Source organism: Lissotriton vulgaris, chromosome 9, assembly GCF_964263255.1.
Source record: "Lissotriton vulgaris chromosome 9, aLisVul1.2, whole genome shotgun sequence".
Classification (NCBI taxonomy): domain Eukaryota; kingdom Metazoa; phylum Chordata; class Amphibia; order Caudata; family Salamandridae; genus Lissotriton; species Lissotriton vulgaris.
In genome coordinates, this window is record NC_141697.1 from 1,244,769,342 (window position 1) to 1,244,787,307 (window position 17,966).

At 45.7% G+C, this 17,966-nt stretch overlaps 1 protein-coding gene across 2 annotated transcripts in view; it reads right to left on the reverse strand.

Moving 5' to 3' along the window:
• Nucleotides 1-17,966, reverse strand: part of LOC147693181 (uncharacterized) — a 132,405-nt gene that overhangs the window by 23,881 nt on the left and 90,558 nt on the right. For both annotated transcript variants that reach the window (XM_086939423.1, XM_086939424.1), the window contains exon 5: nt 7,489-7,584. In XM_086939423.1, coding sequence (XP_086795549.1) covers nt 7,489-7,584 — 96 coding nt within the window. The remainder of the gene's footprint in view (nt 1-7,488; nt 7,585-17,966) is intronic.

The window sequence follows — 17,966 nt, forward strand, 5'->3', positions numbered from 1 at the left end:
TAAAAGGGTGGTGTACTACGGCTGACGGGCCCATGTGGGAGCTACCAACGTCAGAGAGAGGGATGTTTGCCTGAGTTTCCAAACCAGAAACGGAAGGAGTGGGAGAGGTGGCAAAGCGTAGGCAAATATCCCTGACCAAGTCATCCATAGGGCACTGCCTTTGGATAGAGGGTGTGGGAACCTGGAGGCGAAGTTTGCGCATTGTCTACTGTGGCAAACAGATCTTTTTGCGGGTATACCCACTGTTGAAAGTATGGGAGGAGAACTTGGGGATAAAGTTACCATTCTTGTATTTGCTGCCTCCATCTGCTGAGGAGGTCGACAATTTGATTGATCACTCCTGGAAGGTGTTATGCCAGAAGGTGAATTTTGTGATGGATTGCCCATTTCCAAATCGTCTGAGACAGGAGTGAGAGTTGGAGAGTGTGTCCCTCCCTGTTTTTGTACATAGTACATCACTGACATGTTGTCAGTATGGAGCAGGCCAACTTTGCCTGTGTGATGAAACTGAAAAGCTTTCAGGGCTAGAAATACTGCTAGAAGCTCTAGATAGTTGATGTGGAGACACCTGTGTTTGTAGTCCCAGAGACCCTGATTAGTGTAATGATGGAGATGTGCCCCCCAACCTGTGAGAGATGTGTCTACTGTTAGCACAATTTGTGGAACAGGGTCGGTGAAAGGTCGGCTTTTTGATAAATTATATGGGTTGTACCACTACAGAGAGTGATGGGTGAGACTGTCTACCAACACTAGATCTGTTAATTGACCCTGTGACGTATTCCACTGACTGCTAAGAATTCTTGTAGCAGACGCATGTGTAGTCTTACATGAGGCACTATTGCAATGCATGACGCCATGCTTCTTAGTAGGCGCATGAAACTCCTGGCTGGCAAGGATTGGTTGATTTGGAATTGCAGCAATAGAGTCTGAATAGTGCAAATTCTGGCTGCATTGGGAAAGGCTAGAGCCGAGTGAGTGCTGAGAGTGGCTCCTAGATAGGATTTTATCTGTGAGAGGTGTAGGTGAGACTTTTGCATTGTCAATCAATCAATCAATCAATCAATCAATCAAGGGTTTGTAAAGCGCTACCTACTCACCCGGAGGGGGTCTCAAGGCACTGATAGAGGGGCGAGCAGATCCGGGCGGATCACAGAGTTCAATCAAAGGGACAGGTCTTGAGCTCCTTCGGGAACTTGGGGAGCAATGCCGTCTGTCTGAGGTGTAGAGGGAGGGAGTTCCACGCCTTGGCTGCGAGGAGGGAGAAGTTCTGCTTTTCTTGATCCGAGGTACTGCTGTGAGGGAGAGCTGTGCCGAGTGGAGAGAGCGCCGCAGAGCGTGGAACATGAGGCAGTGGTTCAGGTTTGCGGGTCCGGTGTTGTGGAGGGCCCTGTGCGCGTGGGTGAGAAGTTTGAAGGTGATTCTCTTCTCGACAGGGAGTCAGTGTAGGGTCCGTAGGTGCTGGCTGATGTGGCAGTGGCGTGGTAGGTTGAGGACGGTGTTCTGGAAGTTTCAGAGCTGCAGTGTCAGCTGCATCTAGAGCACAGCTGACTGAGGAGTTCAAGATGAGTTTACCCTCTTCAACCAACTGTTGTGACTTGGTTTTGTGTTCTTCTGGAAGGTATTGGAGCAGCTGCTCCATTTCATCCCAGTGTGCCCGGTCGTACCTGGCTAGTAGGCCCTGTGTGTTCGCGATGCGCCAATGGTTAGCGGCTTCAACAGCCACTTGTTTTCCTGATCTATCAATGAGCTTAGATGCTTTATCTGGGGGAGGTGCATCGCTAAAGGTTTGTGCATTAGCTTCTTTGCAACCATTGGACACTACTAGGGAGTCGAGAGGTAATTGTCCCTTGATAAACACATGATCCGATGGTGAGTATTTATATTATTTTAATCTACTCTTGGAGTTAAAATACGTGCCCGTACAGGGTCTTTAAAGATATCCTCTGCATGCCTTTAGCAAAGACACACAATTAATGGACGGAATACAGAACAAATCAAAACATTGACCCCAGTCAAGAGATCTGGGTTAAATCCAATATTATTTTGCTCACCATGCCACCCCAGTTTAGACCTGGCCATATGCAAATCAGTCTTGACCCTGTGCCTCATGGGAACAGTCCAGCCTGAACTGCAAAGCCAGGTCCTCCCCGGACCGGAAACAAGCATCCTAGGACCGGTGTCGGGGTTTCTACACTCCATCAACTGTTCTTTCATCATGCCTTTAAGCATGGAGAGTGATTGACTGGAACTGTGTGAGGGTTCAAGTGTTTCAAATAAAAATCCTTCTTTAAGGACTCCTTATGTAAGGTCACCCCATTATACTCTGCTGCTCCAGCAACGTTGTTGATAAGTCATTATCGTTGCAGGATAAAGGTCTGGGTCATTATCTCCTGGAGGGTCAATGGTGTAGTCATTCCATGGGTCTACAGGCAAGCGAGTGTCCTTATCAATATGATCCCCATCTGGATCTATATGTGAAGATCCCTGAGGTGTTATACATAGGAATCCTCAATTATTAAGTGGGGAGAAGATGGTGGAGAGGTTTGTGGGGCAGTATAAGCAGGCCTAGTAGCCATGTCCTTCTTCTTCTTCTTCTTCTTCAAGGGAATCATGTAGGCAGGGTCCTCTGAAGGAAGTTTGCGTTTTGATGGAGTTTTAGTAGAAATATGTCCTGTATCAGGTTTAATAGAAATCTTTTTCTGCTTAGGATCGAATTTGGCCTTAAGAATGTCTAAAATTGGATCTGGAGGCTCAGGGAGGCTGTCCTTGGATTTCAGCATCAAAATCGACTTGTCCTTGGGAGTGGAAGTTTTGGTTCTGAATATATTTTTATTTCCGAGCAGAAGGTTTCGGCTCTGAACTAGATTTGTACTTTGATACTGATGGTTTTGGATCCGAAGATTATTTCGTCAACTCAGTACTGAGCCGCAAGGCTTGATCGTCTGTTTCGGTGCCGAGCCGGTGAGTCACAAACAATGTCTTGGAGCCGACCTTGGCTAGAAGGCAGAAGTGGTGCCGAAACCGTAAGCACTTAATATGAGACCTCTCTGAAAACTAATGACATAAGTCCCTCACTGAACTATGTTGACAGGATGATTTTTGCTTTGCACGCAGCATCCATACCAATATGGGACATTGGATGTATTAACATTTCATCTCACCGGACTGATTCAGATGTACATTCCTTTTTCAAAATGTGTCTAATGACTTTTCTCACACCATATGCTCCCATTCTGAATTATTGATATTATGTGATGTTTTCTTGTACTAATGACTATGTATTATTTGACCTGTTTTCGCACAATTGGCATGAGCTGCCAAAGGGTCCCATCAGGCACTGACACATACTGGTTAATGTCTTGATAAGCCATTGATACACACTTCACCCTGTCTGCTACAAGGTTCCTAACATTTTCCTTTCTTTCCGCCCAGTAACTACCTACTTAGCGATTAACTCTTTCCTATGTCCAGTAACCTACTATTTTGTGATCGCGTCTATCAATTGGGATCATAGCCATTTACCTTGGTAAACACTTTCTCTTCACGTCCCCGTGAGTTGTCCCTTTTCTTCATGCACATTACCCTTTGAGGTATGTGTATTACAATTTTTTGTTTCGCAATAGTTGCGCCCCTTATATATTTTTGGGAAATTATTGCCCCCTTTGAAAGTTTCCCTGAGCTTCGGGTTTTTTGGTCACCTTGGTCCTCATTTCCGCTGTTTTAGCCGTTGGACTGTTATAATTTGTCAATCCTACCGTTTAGCGTTAATTTTATTATTCTTCCAACGTTTGAGCTCTCTTGTCTTATTTATCTTTTACGTCTGGGTAGCATTTTTGAAAATGTCTTTAATCCCACTGGCCCTCGCATACATGGGTGGTCACCGGTAGTAACTCTTCTAATTTACACGGACACTGGTTGAAGTGTTTTGAGCGTTCTAGTTGCTCATTGCGTCATGCCCATAAAAAGGGAGTGGAGAGTATGGTTATTTGTTCCCGCATCCGGTAACCGACTTATCCGTCACATCTGTAGCTTTGGCCCACAGGTGAGCCTACGATTTTGCCTCGGCTCTAATGTTTCAACAAACATTGTAGGGTGCGACCTTTTGATTGTATTTTCTTTTACCAACTCCAGCCATTGCTTCATGAGGACGTCTTTATCCGCACGTCCTCCGCCATTCTTAATTTTCATTTTGGAAACGGACTCAACTTTCCGTTCTCTTCTTAACTACCCGATTAGGACCGGGTTGGAAGTATCACCGGTCCCCCGGTGAGTATTTCCCAGACGAATCTCCTAACCGGGAGATTACTTTATCTCTGCTTTAAGTTTGCCGTTAGCAGTCCGGGTCTTTAATTTTTATTTTAACCTAAGGTTGTATATTTGTGTTTCCTTTTACTTTAGACAAAGTATCTCCACACGTTTAATCAGGTAGATTCCCTCCTTTGGATTCATAAACGCTACATTGACCCTACTCTTGGCGCCCTTTTTACTCTTTCTCCAGCGTGAAGTTTGTTTGCGTTGCTCTTGTATTGTTTGTTTATCCCGACATAAACCGAGCGGAGTCCAGTTACTAAGGAGTCAATTGTGTGACAACTCTAGGGGTGTTTTGTTGTTCTTTTGCCGTTGGTTTATACGCTATAACGCATGATGTGCCAATACGGGGAGTACAACACGGGCTTATGGTTTTTATACTAATTTTGGATATCATTGAGTTATGAACGCACATGTCTATATGCATTTCGGCACACTAATGAATGACTATCGATCTAAATCGGGATGAATGGAGACTCATGGTGACCTTAAATGTTTTGTGAGATATATCAAGATCATTGTGTTCCGACGATGTGTTTTGCTAGGATGTACTCAAAAAAACGTTTCACTTGGTGTCTTCATGCTTCGCATCGTCCCCACGTACTCTGTTTTAGGTGAAGCACGCAATGAATTAGCAAGGTCAATTTTCACTGTAACTCATGGCAAACTCATGAGGTGACAAAATAACGGTACTACCCGTCCGGAGACATGCATTTTCCGGTGTTTTACCCCTTCTTTTCCCCTTCCCGCTCTACATTACAGGTGGAATATAAAATGACGCTACTATACTGTGAGCTCCATGTACACTGCTTTTTTCTCTTACCCCCCTTTTTTCCCCTACCCGTTCTTTATTACAGGTGATTATTCCAACAAGTATCATTATTCAAGGGTTTAGTGTTCAGTTTCAAATGATCTGGCTTATTGCCTTTTGTGTATTCTGTCAGGCTCTAATATGCACCCAGAATTTTTGATATACGGAGTACATCTCACCCACCTCACTGCACTCACTTAATATGGTTGTGTCTTTAACAATGTTGACGGATATACTTAGGAGAGATACTTGTTTCTTCGGTCATTTAGTGATGTGAATTCTGTGCATTCTATTGTCACTTCATACACTGGTACTCTATTCCTCTGTGTTCCAGCATGCCTTTAGAGCTTTAATAATGTAATTAGCGGCTCCCTTTTTCCTCCTTTATTTTTATTTTTTCTTCCTTGGGTTTCCACGTCACCGGTGTCCTTTCTAGACACCGTGAGTTAACTGTGTGTTAGGTTATTTATGTTTTGCGATTGAAACTGTCTTTTCCTTTTCCCAGCCCTGAAGAGTCACGGCTAAGGCTGTTGACGAAACACATGTCGGCTGGACTTGTGTTTTTCTGTGGTAACTCTCCTTGACAGGGGACACCACTGGTGAATAAACAAACACCTTATAAAAATCTCTTGTGGTGATCAAAATCCCTTCTTGCGTAAACATTTGTGATACTATTCACGAGAAATTATTATTATTGTGTGCTCTGGTTTTTATTTCAGTTTTTGGAAGAAGGGGCACTGTGTCTTGTTCTCCCTTAAAGAGGTTGTGGTTTTCCTCTGACCAAGATGCACCAAGCCTGATACTCTTTCATTCTATTCATCAATCTTTTGCCTACCTTACCGTGACCAGTTGAGCGCCACCCTTTCTGAACACTATTAAACCTCTTCGCTGACTTTACTCATAAGCATTTTGGAAGAGGTTTTAGGGGGCAGGTGGTCTTTGGTACTCACGGCACCTTGTCCCGGAGGCACATCTTCAGACTCCAGGTCGATCTCCAGCTCAGGATCGGAGAAAGTCTCTTCTTCTACTGCGGCAGAAGCTTCGATCTATCCTTTCTCAGATTCTTCCCAAAGATATGTGGAGTGTGTTGAATGCTTTGACGTTGCATTTCGCGTCATTGAGCCAGACTATCGCGGAGTCTCCATGGACCGAAACAATTTACAAGCGTCGCAGTCATCATCCTTGTGCTCCCCACTGAAAGAGGCACAAGTTGCAAACCTGATGTAGGTCGTGCGTGGATACTTGGTGTGGCACATAGGACAGAATTGAAATGGAGTATATTCAATTGGCAGAAGGCTGGCCCGACACGGCACGACCAACAGCCGCCCACGAGGTTTTTGATCGAAGGTGGAGAAATTGTTGACCAATTCGATATGAGAAGAACAAGGGAACACGTACGAAAACAATACCGTTTAGGGTACAGTGGATTGCACATCGAGGGGAACCCGAAGAATGGTTCCGAACCGGAGCACAGCAATATACATCCAAACCTGATGGCGGAAAAAAACAATCTAACAATGGAGTCGATGCCCAAGAGCACTATCACTGAAAGGAGGAGTAACCTTAACTCGTGACTGGAAAGACTTCTTCGAAGAAAAACAACTTGCAAACATCTGGACACAACATTAGATGGCAGGAGTATGCAAAGCATGTGCATCTACAGCATACATGCCTCGAACACCTTTTTACACCTTACCTTTCTTCCCAAATCCTGATGCTTTTTCCCCCTCTCACGCCTTTGTGTACTCTTACCTCTTAGTGCTGCCACAAAAGCCTGTGCCTCACGTAGCATGGGAGAGGTGGAAGTAAGGGGGTGTGGATGGAGCTGGGGGGTTTTGAGTGACTGATGGTGGACGGGGAAGCGAAAGCGGGGAGCAATTAGATTGAAGGGGAATGTGGGATGGGGGGATGGAATAGGGCAGAAGTGCAGGGTGGGGGAGCAGCTGCAAGTAATCGGAGGCCCAAAGGGATACAGACCGAAGTGAATGTGTGGGGGAGGGAGTTTGAGGGGTGCATCTGATGTTCTGTGGAGGTAGGGACATGCCAGTTGAGGCCCTTGCAGAAGGATTTGCAAGTGCATCTCCACAGGCAAGGAGAGGCAATGCAGGCATTGCTGCACGTGGACTCCTTGCTATGACAGCAGAAAGCTATACTTTTCAGGTCACATATCAACAGGTTGTGCGGAATGCCTAACAACATGGTGGCAGCCCTTTGATATGATAACCCCAATAAGCCTCATCTCAGTGCTGCCTCTATGCAGCAGCCTTGAGGCAAAACCTAGAATGGAAGCAAGTGTGTACATGAACTCTTAGAGCTGACACTTTAAAGACATAACTCTTGATTCAGCACAGATAATTATCATAACTCACCTGTGGCAGGGCCGCTCTCTACTCGCTTATGTTCCTGATGGTCAATAAAATAGGGCTCTTTTTCTTCTTTTATGTGAAATGAAACAATTTTGTTCCCTATTTATAAATGAAAAAGGTAAATGTTAGTATAAAAATGTATATTTCTTTTACAGAAAGTGTGTGAGCGTATTTTTGTGTGTATGTGTATGCACCTGCGTGTCACACTTTGGAACCTATAAACTTACACATAAGTAAATCTACATGTGTCAATTTACTCTTACACTTTATAGTAAATGAATTACTTCTGGCAATTCATCATTTACAAGTATCAGTTGACTACAAAGTGTAGACGTCCGTGTCTCCATCCTCTGAATTCCAGGTGTGGAGCGTAATATACTACTGTAAAGTTATTATTAGTCACTTTACACAGAGGCATAGATCTCCACCAAGGGATTGGAGATCTTCCTCTGGTAAAGTATAGAGAAAAGTGAAAACATTTTATAAACTTAAAAAATAGTGATAATATTTTTATGATAAAAATGAATTAAACTTAATTTTATATATTTAGATGTAGAAGAAATAAAAATACCCTCTGGTAAAGTATAGCGAAAAGTGAAAACATTTTATAAACTTAAAAAATAGTGATAACATTGTTATGATAAAAATTAATGAAACTTAATTTTATATATTTAGATGTAGAAGAAATAAAAATACGAAAGCAATATTAAATTAATTCTGAGTTACACATTAAATATAATTACATTAAATTAAAATATCTTTAAATATTTATTTAAAAAACATAAAGTAAAATGTTTATATTTATGTGTAAAAATTACTAAAAGGTATATATAGAATTAATTTATATTAACTATTTTTAGAAAAATAGGTAAATGTATTTATAAATAAAACAAGCATTTTTAATGCAATAGGTCTCGCATTTATTAGAGTTTGTAAATGACAATGCCTTTTATTTATGTGTTGTTTTTAAAAGAGATAACTAAAAGGCATTGTCATTTACAATGCCAATAGCTTAAACTCTCGCAAATGTGAGACCTATTGCATTGCACATGCGTGCTTTAAAAATAAATAAAAAGAGTTAGGAGAGAGTCTGTCCTGCCTGCAACAGCAGGGAGGACAAAAATATTCGAGAAAATAGTGCTCGGAGGTTGTGAATAAAGCCTACCGAGCAACAGTACACGTAACGGGGTGTCGCCATGGGAGTTTACAAATGAGACAAGGAAGTTGTGGCGTCCTTGGTTTATGGAGTAATGTAATCTGGAATGCCTAGGTGTTCTTATCAATTGTAAAGTTTGGAAAGTCAAATAACAACAGCAATATTCAGCTTATGATATGTGTTGAAGTAATTCATAGGTGAGCAGCTGAGGTGTGTACACTGTAGTTTTCTTTAGTTGCATGTGTACACTATCACCCACATTATACTGAATACTCTAACCTCAAAGTTGTTTATTAAAGGTACTAATTATAAAAATACCACACCTGATCCACACCCCCATGCAAATTTTAAACGAATACAAAACTACTCGTAGAGAAAAAAAAAACTACTGCCAATGTCAAGCTGAGGGGCAGCCATCAATCACCAAACAAGACATGCTCTACGTGATAAGAAGGTGTCCAGGAGACACGTCCTCTATGATGGAAACGTCGCTGCTTGACATGGTGAACTTAAAAGTTATAAAAGTTTTTTGTCACAGGGATAAAAGTAAATGTAAGTTCCAAGTGCGGTTCATAAAATAATACAGAACTTTACTAAGGTGAGGGGCATCAGAACATGCTGTGATGGGTGCAGTTTGGACATAGCGTGCGACAAGTGCCATGAACCTCTTCTGTACTAAGACAGCAAGATAAGTGGACTGGAAGAGAGCGCGCACTTGAGGCGTCGAAACCCGTGTTAGGAAGTAGGAAAGAATGATGTTTAAGGGGTGTTGGTGAGTTGGAATGGCACCTGGGGAGGCGGTGGCGGCAGCTCATAGGAATGCACTGATAAGCAGCAGAGGGGTGAAAGGAAGGATGATGCATGCGCAGTAAGATACAAGTGGATTATCACTGCACACTGGAGCCCTGTAAACTCACACAGTCTGATAATCATCTACAAATCAATGCAATTTTTAACCAAACCTAGATGCAGTGTGGTGGCCTCACACATGTCTGCCGTGGGCTGTGCGCTGCCGCAGAACGCCTCCTCTCTGTCTTTTGTATCCACCTACATGCACTCGGGCGAGACTGCACCTGCCCAAACACACGAGCCATCGCTGCGTGTGTAAAAGGCCGCTCTCATGAGATGGGCGCAAATCACGTAATACAAACCCTGCCATCTAGCCATCCAAACTATCTAACTATTGTAACAACTAACCATCCACCTCCCTCCTCCCCTAAATTGCCCCTCACATAACCAATGCCAAACACGAACTCTCCGCACTCCAGGTTTCGCCCGACTAAACCTCTTGTGTGTCCTTCAAACATCAACGCCGAGCAGGAAACCGTACACAGGGACACCCGCGAGTGGTGTGCGCGCGCGTGCCACTGCGAGACAAATGAGTTCAATTATCTCCCCCGTGTCTGGGCACGATAATTGAAAACATATGGGCTTTGGTGTGCGTAACAGACACCAATAGGCGACTGCCTATGGCCTATTGCGTGGTCTGTTACAAAAAACTTTACACACACAGTCCATGCGGCCGCGATTCTGCGCCTGTGCGGCAGAATCGCGAGTGGGCGGGTTTATGACGGCCCCCAGCCATCATCATCACACGAGCACCGTAGTGCATGACAGCTGGGGGCCGTCATGAGCATGGAAGGGGTTAAAAAAAAAAAGAGTATAAAACTATTTTATAACAATATTGTAATTCATAACAATTTAATAAAATGTATTTATTTTTTATTAACTTCTTTTGAATGAGTACAAAATTTAAATTACGTAGCAGTAATTCATGTAATTTTGCGAATTTCACAAAATTTCTGAAACAACGCCATAAATATTGCAGGTCATTCACAGTCATTTTAAGTGAATGCATGGGTACAACAGAACGCGAGAGGCTGTTTGCAATCCTTTTTCTTTTTTTGCACAATCCTTTTGTGTATAATGCTTGCTTGTGTCAAATATTGAAGCATGGACGCATTTTAAACTCAAATCAATCAATCAATCAATAAATAAATGAATTTATTCTGAAGTATGATTACAACCATAAAAGCACATACAACACTACCTCAGAATCTATAATGCATAAAAACAAATCAAACTGTAATTATGAAGTTAAAACATAACAATATGTGTTAAAATAATTTTAGGACAGCATAGACCTACGAGCTCATGCAGCACATTTTAATAGAAAAAAAATCCATCATTAGGTAGGGTCATAAGAATTCTATGGGCAGGCCTGCATTGTCAGTACTTTAAAAATAATAGTCGGGCGCGGCCTATGACGGGCCGGGCGCCCCGGTCACGTGGTGCGGGTGTAGGCGGTGTCGGGCCTCGCACGGCCTAGCGCGGCCTACCTTGGATTCCGGCGGCCCTCTCCTGACACCGGGGGCCGCCGCCTAGGACCACACAGCAGCCGGGCCCACGCAGGGAGAAGCTCCAAGGTCGCGTCAGCGATGGCGAGGCCCCGATTCCCTCCGAGGCCCCGAGGATGATAGAGGCACCCCACTCGTGGGGTGCCGGGCCGCGATGGTGAGTTCTTGTCAGGGGTCTCACGGTGACAACAACGCTTCCCAGCACAGCCGGTCCACAAATCACAGCGCTTAGATGCAGATAGCAGGTCAACAGGCTACAGCGCTTGGGGGAGGCTTCCTCAATAGCGCTTCTCAGGACATAGCGCTCAGGGGCAGCAGCGCTGTAACAGGCACAGATGACAGGGATCCAGCGCTTCTCCAAGGGCACAGAGGGATGTGCTGGAGAGGCACTACAATTCGAGGGGGCCAGTCAGGCAGTCCAATTAATGAGGCCCCTCAGGATTCCACGTGAGGAGAAAAGCGCTTCAGGGCACAGCAATTCAGGCGGATCAGTCAGGGGGAGTTAGGCAGAACAGAGCAGGGACCCAGGTAAGGCAGAAAGGGGCGCAGAGTGGACACAGCCCTATACCTGATCGATCCCCAGTAGTCCTTGCAGTGAGGTTTGTTCTTGGTGCTTGGTGGTTCCTGCACCCTTGACAGATTCAGTCTCTTGGTTTCTTGAGGGGGGGGGGTTGAGTTGAAGGTTTTCCTCAGCAGGTCACTTCAGGTGGTCCCTGGGTTCCCCTCCCGCCGGGCCAGATCAGTGGGCTAGTTCAGTGTTCCTCACACAGCTTGGTGGGCAGCGCCTAAACCTTGTCACCCCCAGTGGTATAGGTTCCTGACTAGGCCCTCCCGCCTAAGTCTCCTGCATAGGGTCCCCCAGGTAAGTGATGCCCCAACTGACTAGAAAGTTTCTCTCTCTTTTCTTTTATAGTGGCAGTTGGTGACCACTCCCCTATTCCGGAAGGTTCCAGGAGCTTCCTCACTCTAGCTATGGGCAGGCAGGCAGGCTGGCATTGCTACAATGTTTAGGGATTCCAGCCAGCTCCTGGCTACTAAATAAAGAGGGGACTTTTTCGCAATCGTAAACTTCCCTAGAACTGATTCAGGATAAGGCACTTTTCAATTGTTCCCACTTTGTGCCTGAACCCATTTTGACAGGAATATAACACAGACTCATTATCGGCCCATTCTCTAACTCTGTCATAAATTGTTTTCCCCAGAATTTTAACAGTGGTGTCAATTAAGGAGATAGGGTGGCAGCAATTTAGGTGTGATCTATCGCCTTTTTAACAAACATTTGCAATGCAATAGGTCTCGCATTAGGAAAGTTTGAGCTATTGGTATTGTAAATGACACATTTTTAAGTTTCGCCCGGCGTCCGCTGCGCAGCAGCGTTCGCGCAGGCGAAATCTTTTGTCAAGAGTATGGTGCTTTGTCACGGCTCTCACTTCCATTGGCTACCTCCATAAATGGAGGCTAGCCATTGGAAGTGTGGTCTGCCTGTCATCGTTCGAGGCGATTCGTGGGCGTTTCGGTGATGTTTTTCTCATCCTGCCTCTTTTCTGACGTCATGTGGCGGTAGTCGAGTACTTTTTTTTTTTTTTGGTCCCGTGATGTTTTCGTCATTTTGGAAAAGCCTTTGGCCGAAGTGGTTGTCTCATGTTGTCTTTGGCTTTGCGTTTTTGTTTGTCTTTTGCTGTTGTCTGTACATGCCCGTGTTGTTAATGTTTCTGTTTGCACAGTATGGTCCTAACACGTTTTTTTTTTTCAGAGTATGCGCTTGTGTTTGGCTCGTGGCTTCAGTCTTCTCTTGTGGCCGCATGTTCATGCCCGTGTCCGCTGGGCTACTCACACTGTTTTGTTGTGTCGCGTAGCTCTGCGTGTAGGCATCGACTCATGATCCAGGTCGTGGTTTCAAGCCCCACCTTCTGCGGTGGGGATTTGGTGCACGTGGTGTGGCCGAGGAAGGGAACTGGTGTCCCATGTGGGGACCGTGCAGCGAGGAGCACAGGGATGGTGTGTCGCTTCCCTAACAGGCGTCACATCACTGATGGTAGCCGCTTTAGGTCGTTTTCTCCGAGGTTATGGGGAGGCTTGCCCGGGCGGCCCGAGCGTAGATGGCACGAGGTAGTGCTCCGCCGTCTTCATAGGGGACGACGCACGTGGTCGGTGTGGCGTTCCACCCTCTCATCAAAGCGACCCCGCCCCTCACCCTAAGATGCAGCGATGGCGCAACGTTGTACTGGAAGTAGGGAAGCGTGTGGCCTGAAGGGCAAGTCGTGCAATGGATGGGGTCTGGTGTAGGCAGACCCTTTGGACAGCCAATGTAGAACGGCGACTTCGCAGATTGCATTGATAAAAGACCAGCCTGACATGTGTGCAATAACGTGAATAGTGCAACGTGGGGGTTGTAGTGCAAGTACTGCAACATGTGGGCTGAGTAAGTAGTGCAACAATCCGGCTGCAGCTTTAGGTTAGAGGCCGGTGAGCTGTAGTGTAAACAGAGGCGCGTGGATAGAGCTGCAGTAGCACATCTGCGAGCTATAATGCAAGTGAGAACACACAGCACGTGTGTTGTGGCATCAAAACAACTTCCTTTAGGCAAGTAGAATGTCTGTGGGCTGCAGTGCGAGCAGCGCAGCCTGTGGTTGTAGTGTAAGTAGTGTAAAGATGCAATGAGCGGTGAGGAGCCCAGCAGATGGCAGACACAGCTCTCTCTGACTGTATTTCTGAGAGCTGTTAATCCGATTGCCAAGGCGCCGCCAGTCGTGTGGAGGTGTGCTCCCTGGCACGCAGCGATCAGTACGGCCACTGACTGGATATGGACCGCGCCACCCGAACCCTACTACTGCCCCCTCCAGACAGGCTTCGGGAGAGGCCGGCTCCGGGCGGATGGCGCCTGCAGAGGCTGCGAGAAGTCGACGTAAAGGGCCCCAGGCACTCCTCGTCTGTGGGACGAGGTGCGCTCCCCACAGCCTGAAATATTGATGGCGGGCGCCACAGGCTGGGCCGTTTCATGTCCCATACACCGCAGAACACAACTTGTGGCCGGGGGAGCAGGATTAATTGGCTGTTAGTACAAACACTTTCCGAAATACCACAGAAAATGCGGGGTGTGTGAGCTGCGGCTAATTGAGCGCGGCTCTGCGGGGTGTTGGATGTAGGTCACGCGCAGATACCTTTAAACAGGGTAGGAGATGCCAGTTTGTGTTCAGTGATAGTCAGAGGCCGTGCAGTGCTGAGGCCCCACGGATGTGCGCCATGGACTCATCTGCGCACCCCACGCAGGGGACACTTTTACTCACCAATGAGTTTTTACCTGCTGGGATCCCACGTCTTTCAGACACGTTCACTTTACCCAAGGCGCCACATGATTGAAACACATGGATAACTAGCATGGCAAACAGGTGTGACACACCAAGGTCACACGTGAACTCCGCGCTGCGCCTCCGACGACATAGGTGCTCACAGACGCTTGTGGTGGGCGGGGCTGCGGGGGCTGGGTGTGGAGCAGCAAAGCTTGATCCTGCATTTCGGAGGCGGTTACACACACGGGGTTGCATGTCGGGGCGTCAAAGCAAGGCCTCCTGCCTCACAGGCACCAGTTTGTGACAGAGTGTAATGAAGGGGGCTGCACACAGGGCCGTGATTGAGTGTGTGTGTGTGTGTGTGTGTGGGGGGGGGGGGGGGGGTACTCTTCACACATAAGCACTAGAGCACGACGCTAGTCGGATCTGTGTGTGATTGTAGTGTGGGACAGTGGGAGGCAAGGAGTGTGCACACATACACCTGGGACTGATGCCACGACCCGAAGGTGGCTGCACCCTGGAGGTTTTTTGAAGAGTATGTCTGGGAGTATGTGCTAGGGAGTGCAGAGTGCTAGGGAGTGCAGAGTGCTAGGGAGTGCAGAGTGCTAGGGAGTGCTAAGGAGTGCTAGGGAGTACAGAGTGACTGCAGAGTGCTAGGGAGTGCAGAGTGACTGCAGAGTGCTATAGAGTGCTAGGGAGTGCAGAGTGCTAGGGAGTGCAGAGTGACTGCAGAGTGCTAGGGAGTGCTGAGTGCTAGGGAGTGCAGAGTGCTAGGGAGTGCAGAGTGCTGGGGAGTGCAGAGTGCTGGGGAGTGCAGAGTGCTAGGGAGTGCAGAGTGCTAGGGAGTGCAGAGTGACTAGGGAGTGCTAGGGAGTGCATAGTGACTGCAGAGATTAAGCTAATGGCAATGTAAATGACAATGCCATTTATTTATCTGTTTTCAAAACCAACACATAAATACAAATGTTGTCATTTACAATGCCAATATCTCTAACTTTTCCAAAGGCGAAACCATTGCATTGTAAATGCTTGTTTATTTATGTTTTGTTTTTAAAAATAGCGAAATTAATAGCTTTATCATTTATAATGCCAATAGTTATAACTTTCGCAAATGTGACACCTATAGCATTTGTAATGCAATATGTGTTGTATTTACGTGACTTACATGTATTGATATTACAAATAACAATGGCTTTTAATTTTTTTAAACCCTTTAAGTGCTGCGCACGTTCAGCGGCCGACGGCACACTACCTCCGTCGTGCTGCCGTCGGCCGTTGAACGTTCGAACTGCACCTGCGCAATGGAACGTCCAGCACTGGAGCTGGACGTTCCATAGCCGTTAAGGTGTTAATAATGAATACTTAAATAAAAGTTATTGTAATTTAAAATGGCAATAGCTTAAACTTTTGTAAATAACTTATGTGAAGATTATATTCAGTGTATTTTATTGTGACGAAAATCCAAGAACAGAAGTGAAATATTAACATCTTTTTGTTACATTTGTAATAAAGCTTGAGAGCTTGAGAGAACATATTTGAACCAGTTGTTGTTGAATGGTTGCACAGATTGATGCTGTGGTGGCGAACGAGTGATGCTGTGGCGTTCAGTGATGCTGTTGTAGCGCATAGTGATGTTGTGGTGCCCCTGAGTGGTGCTAAGTGATGCTGTATTCTATGCTATGTTTTGTTTTGCTATCCTAGGTTTTGCTTTGTTATGCTATGCTATGTTTTGCTATCCTATGCTTTGATTTGTTATGCTATGCTGTGTTTTGTTATGCTATGCTTTGCTATGAAATGCTTTATGATATGCTATGTTTTGTTATGATCTGCTATGTTTTGTTGTGCTTTATTATGCTATGCTTTGTTTTGTTTTGCTATGCTATATTTTTTATGCTATGCTATGTTTTGTTGTGTTTGGTATGCAATGCTATGTTTTGCTATGCTATTATATGTTTTGTTTTGCTATGCTATGCTTTGTTGTGTTTTGCTATGTTATGTTATGCTATGTGTTGTGTTGTGTTATGCTATGTTTTGTTATGTTATGCTACGTTTTGTTATGCTATGCTATGTTTTGTTGTGTTTTGTTATGCTATGTTTTGTTATCTTATGCTATGTTTTGTTCTGCTATGTTTTGTTGTGTTTTGTTATACTATGCTATGTTTTGTTTTGCTATGCTTTATGTTATGCTATGCTATGCTATGTTTTGTTATGCTATGCTATGTTTTTTGTTATGCTATGCTATGCTTTGTTGTGCTTTGCTATCCTATGCTTTGTTTTGTTATGCTATGCTATGTTTTGCTATCCTATGCTTTTTTTTGTTTTGCTATGCTATGCTGTGTTTTTGTTATGTTATGCTATGCTATGCTTTGTTATGCTATGCTGGTGAGGGTGAGTGAGTGTGAGAGGGGGTGAGGGTGTGTGAGTGTGAGAGGGGGCGAGGGTGTGTGAGGGTGAGGGTGTGTGAGGGTGAGGGTGTGTGAGGGTGAGGGTGTGTGAGGGGTAAGGGGGTGTGAGGGTGAGGGGGTGTGAGGGTAAGGGGGTGTGAGGGTAAGGGGTATGAGGGTGGGTGAGGTGGTGTGAGGGTAAGGGTGGGTGAGGGGGTGCGTGAGGGTGATGGGGTGCGTGAGGGTGAGGGGGTGTGTGGGTGAGGGGGTGTGAGGGTGAGTGAGGGTGAGGGGGTGTGAGGGTGCGAGGGTGAGTGAGGGTGCTGACATTCTTATCTGGGCATAGATCGCCGCCTAGTGTTGGGTCCGGATGATTGCACATTGTTGTCCTGGAAGAGTCTTCGAAGTATCACAAGATAGGTGGCTCCTCCCCTGGACTACAGTGCGTATGGGCATCCTCTCCATCCTCAGATTGTTTTTAATGGCAGAGATGGAGTGTAATACAGTAAGAGATGACCATGCCTGAGAATGATTCTGAGTGCTACAGCTGCGACAGGCACCGGGGAGGAGGGCGGGCGATATGAATGTCAGCAGCCCTACATGCCAAGAACAGATACATACTGGTATAGCATATTCCGTTCGAGGCATGTGGGCTGCTGAATTCATATCTGTGCATAGAATAAATAGCAGTTACCTCCTTAGCGGCGGTTGCCCGTGACAGAATCTGGATTGGGGAAGAAAACTGGCAGTTCAATGTTTTGATTAATGTGGAACTGTGACACCACTTTAGGCATGAATTTAGGGTTGGTACGTAGCACAACCCTATTAGCATGAATTTGTATTAAAGTCTCTTGAATAGTTAGGGCTTGAAGCTCACTAACTCTTCGCAGCGATGTGATGGCTACCAGAAAAGCCACTTTCCATGTGAGAAACTGTATTTCACAAGAGTGAAGGGGTTCAAAGGGTGGTCCCATTAGTCTGGTGAGAACCACGTTTAGATTCCAGACAGGTGAAGGAGGGTGCCTGGGAAGGATCACTCTTTTGAGTCCTTCCAGAAAGGCTTTAACCCCTTCGCTGCTCATGACGAGCTCAGCTCAGCTCGTCATGAGGCACGGTTGAGCTGTGCTGATGACGAGCTGAGCTCGTCATGTACAATGGGATTTACTCATAGCTCAGCACCCGGGGGGGGGGGGAGGGGGGACCTCTAGCAGCCAAGGTGTTAATGGCAGGCACCCTGAAAAGGGAGAGATGCTGCCTGTTTTGAAGATATGCCGCAATGGCGGCCAGGTGTATC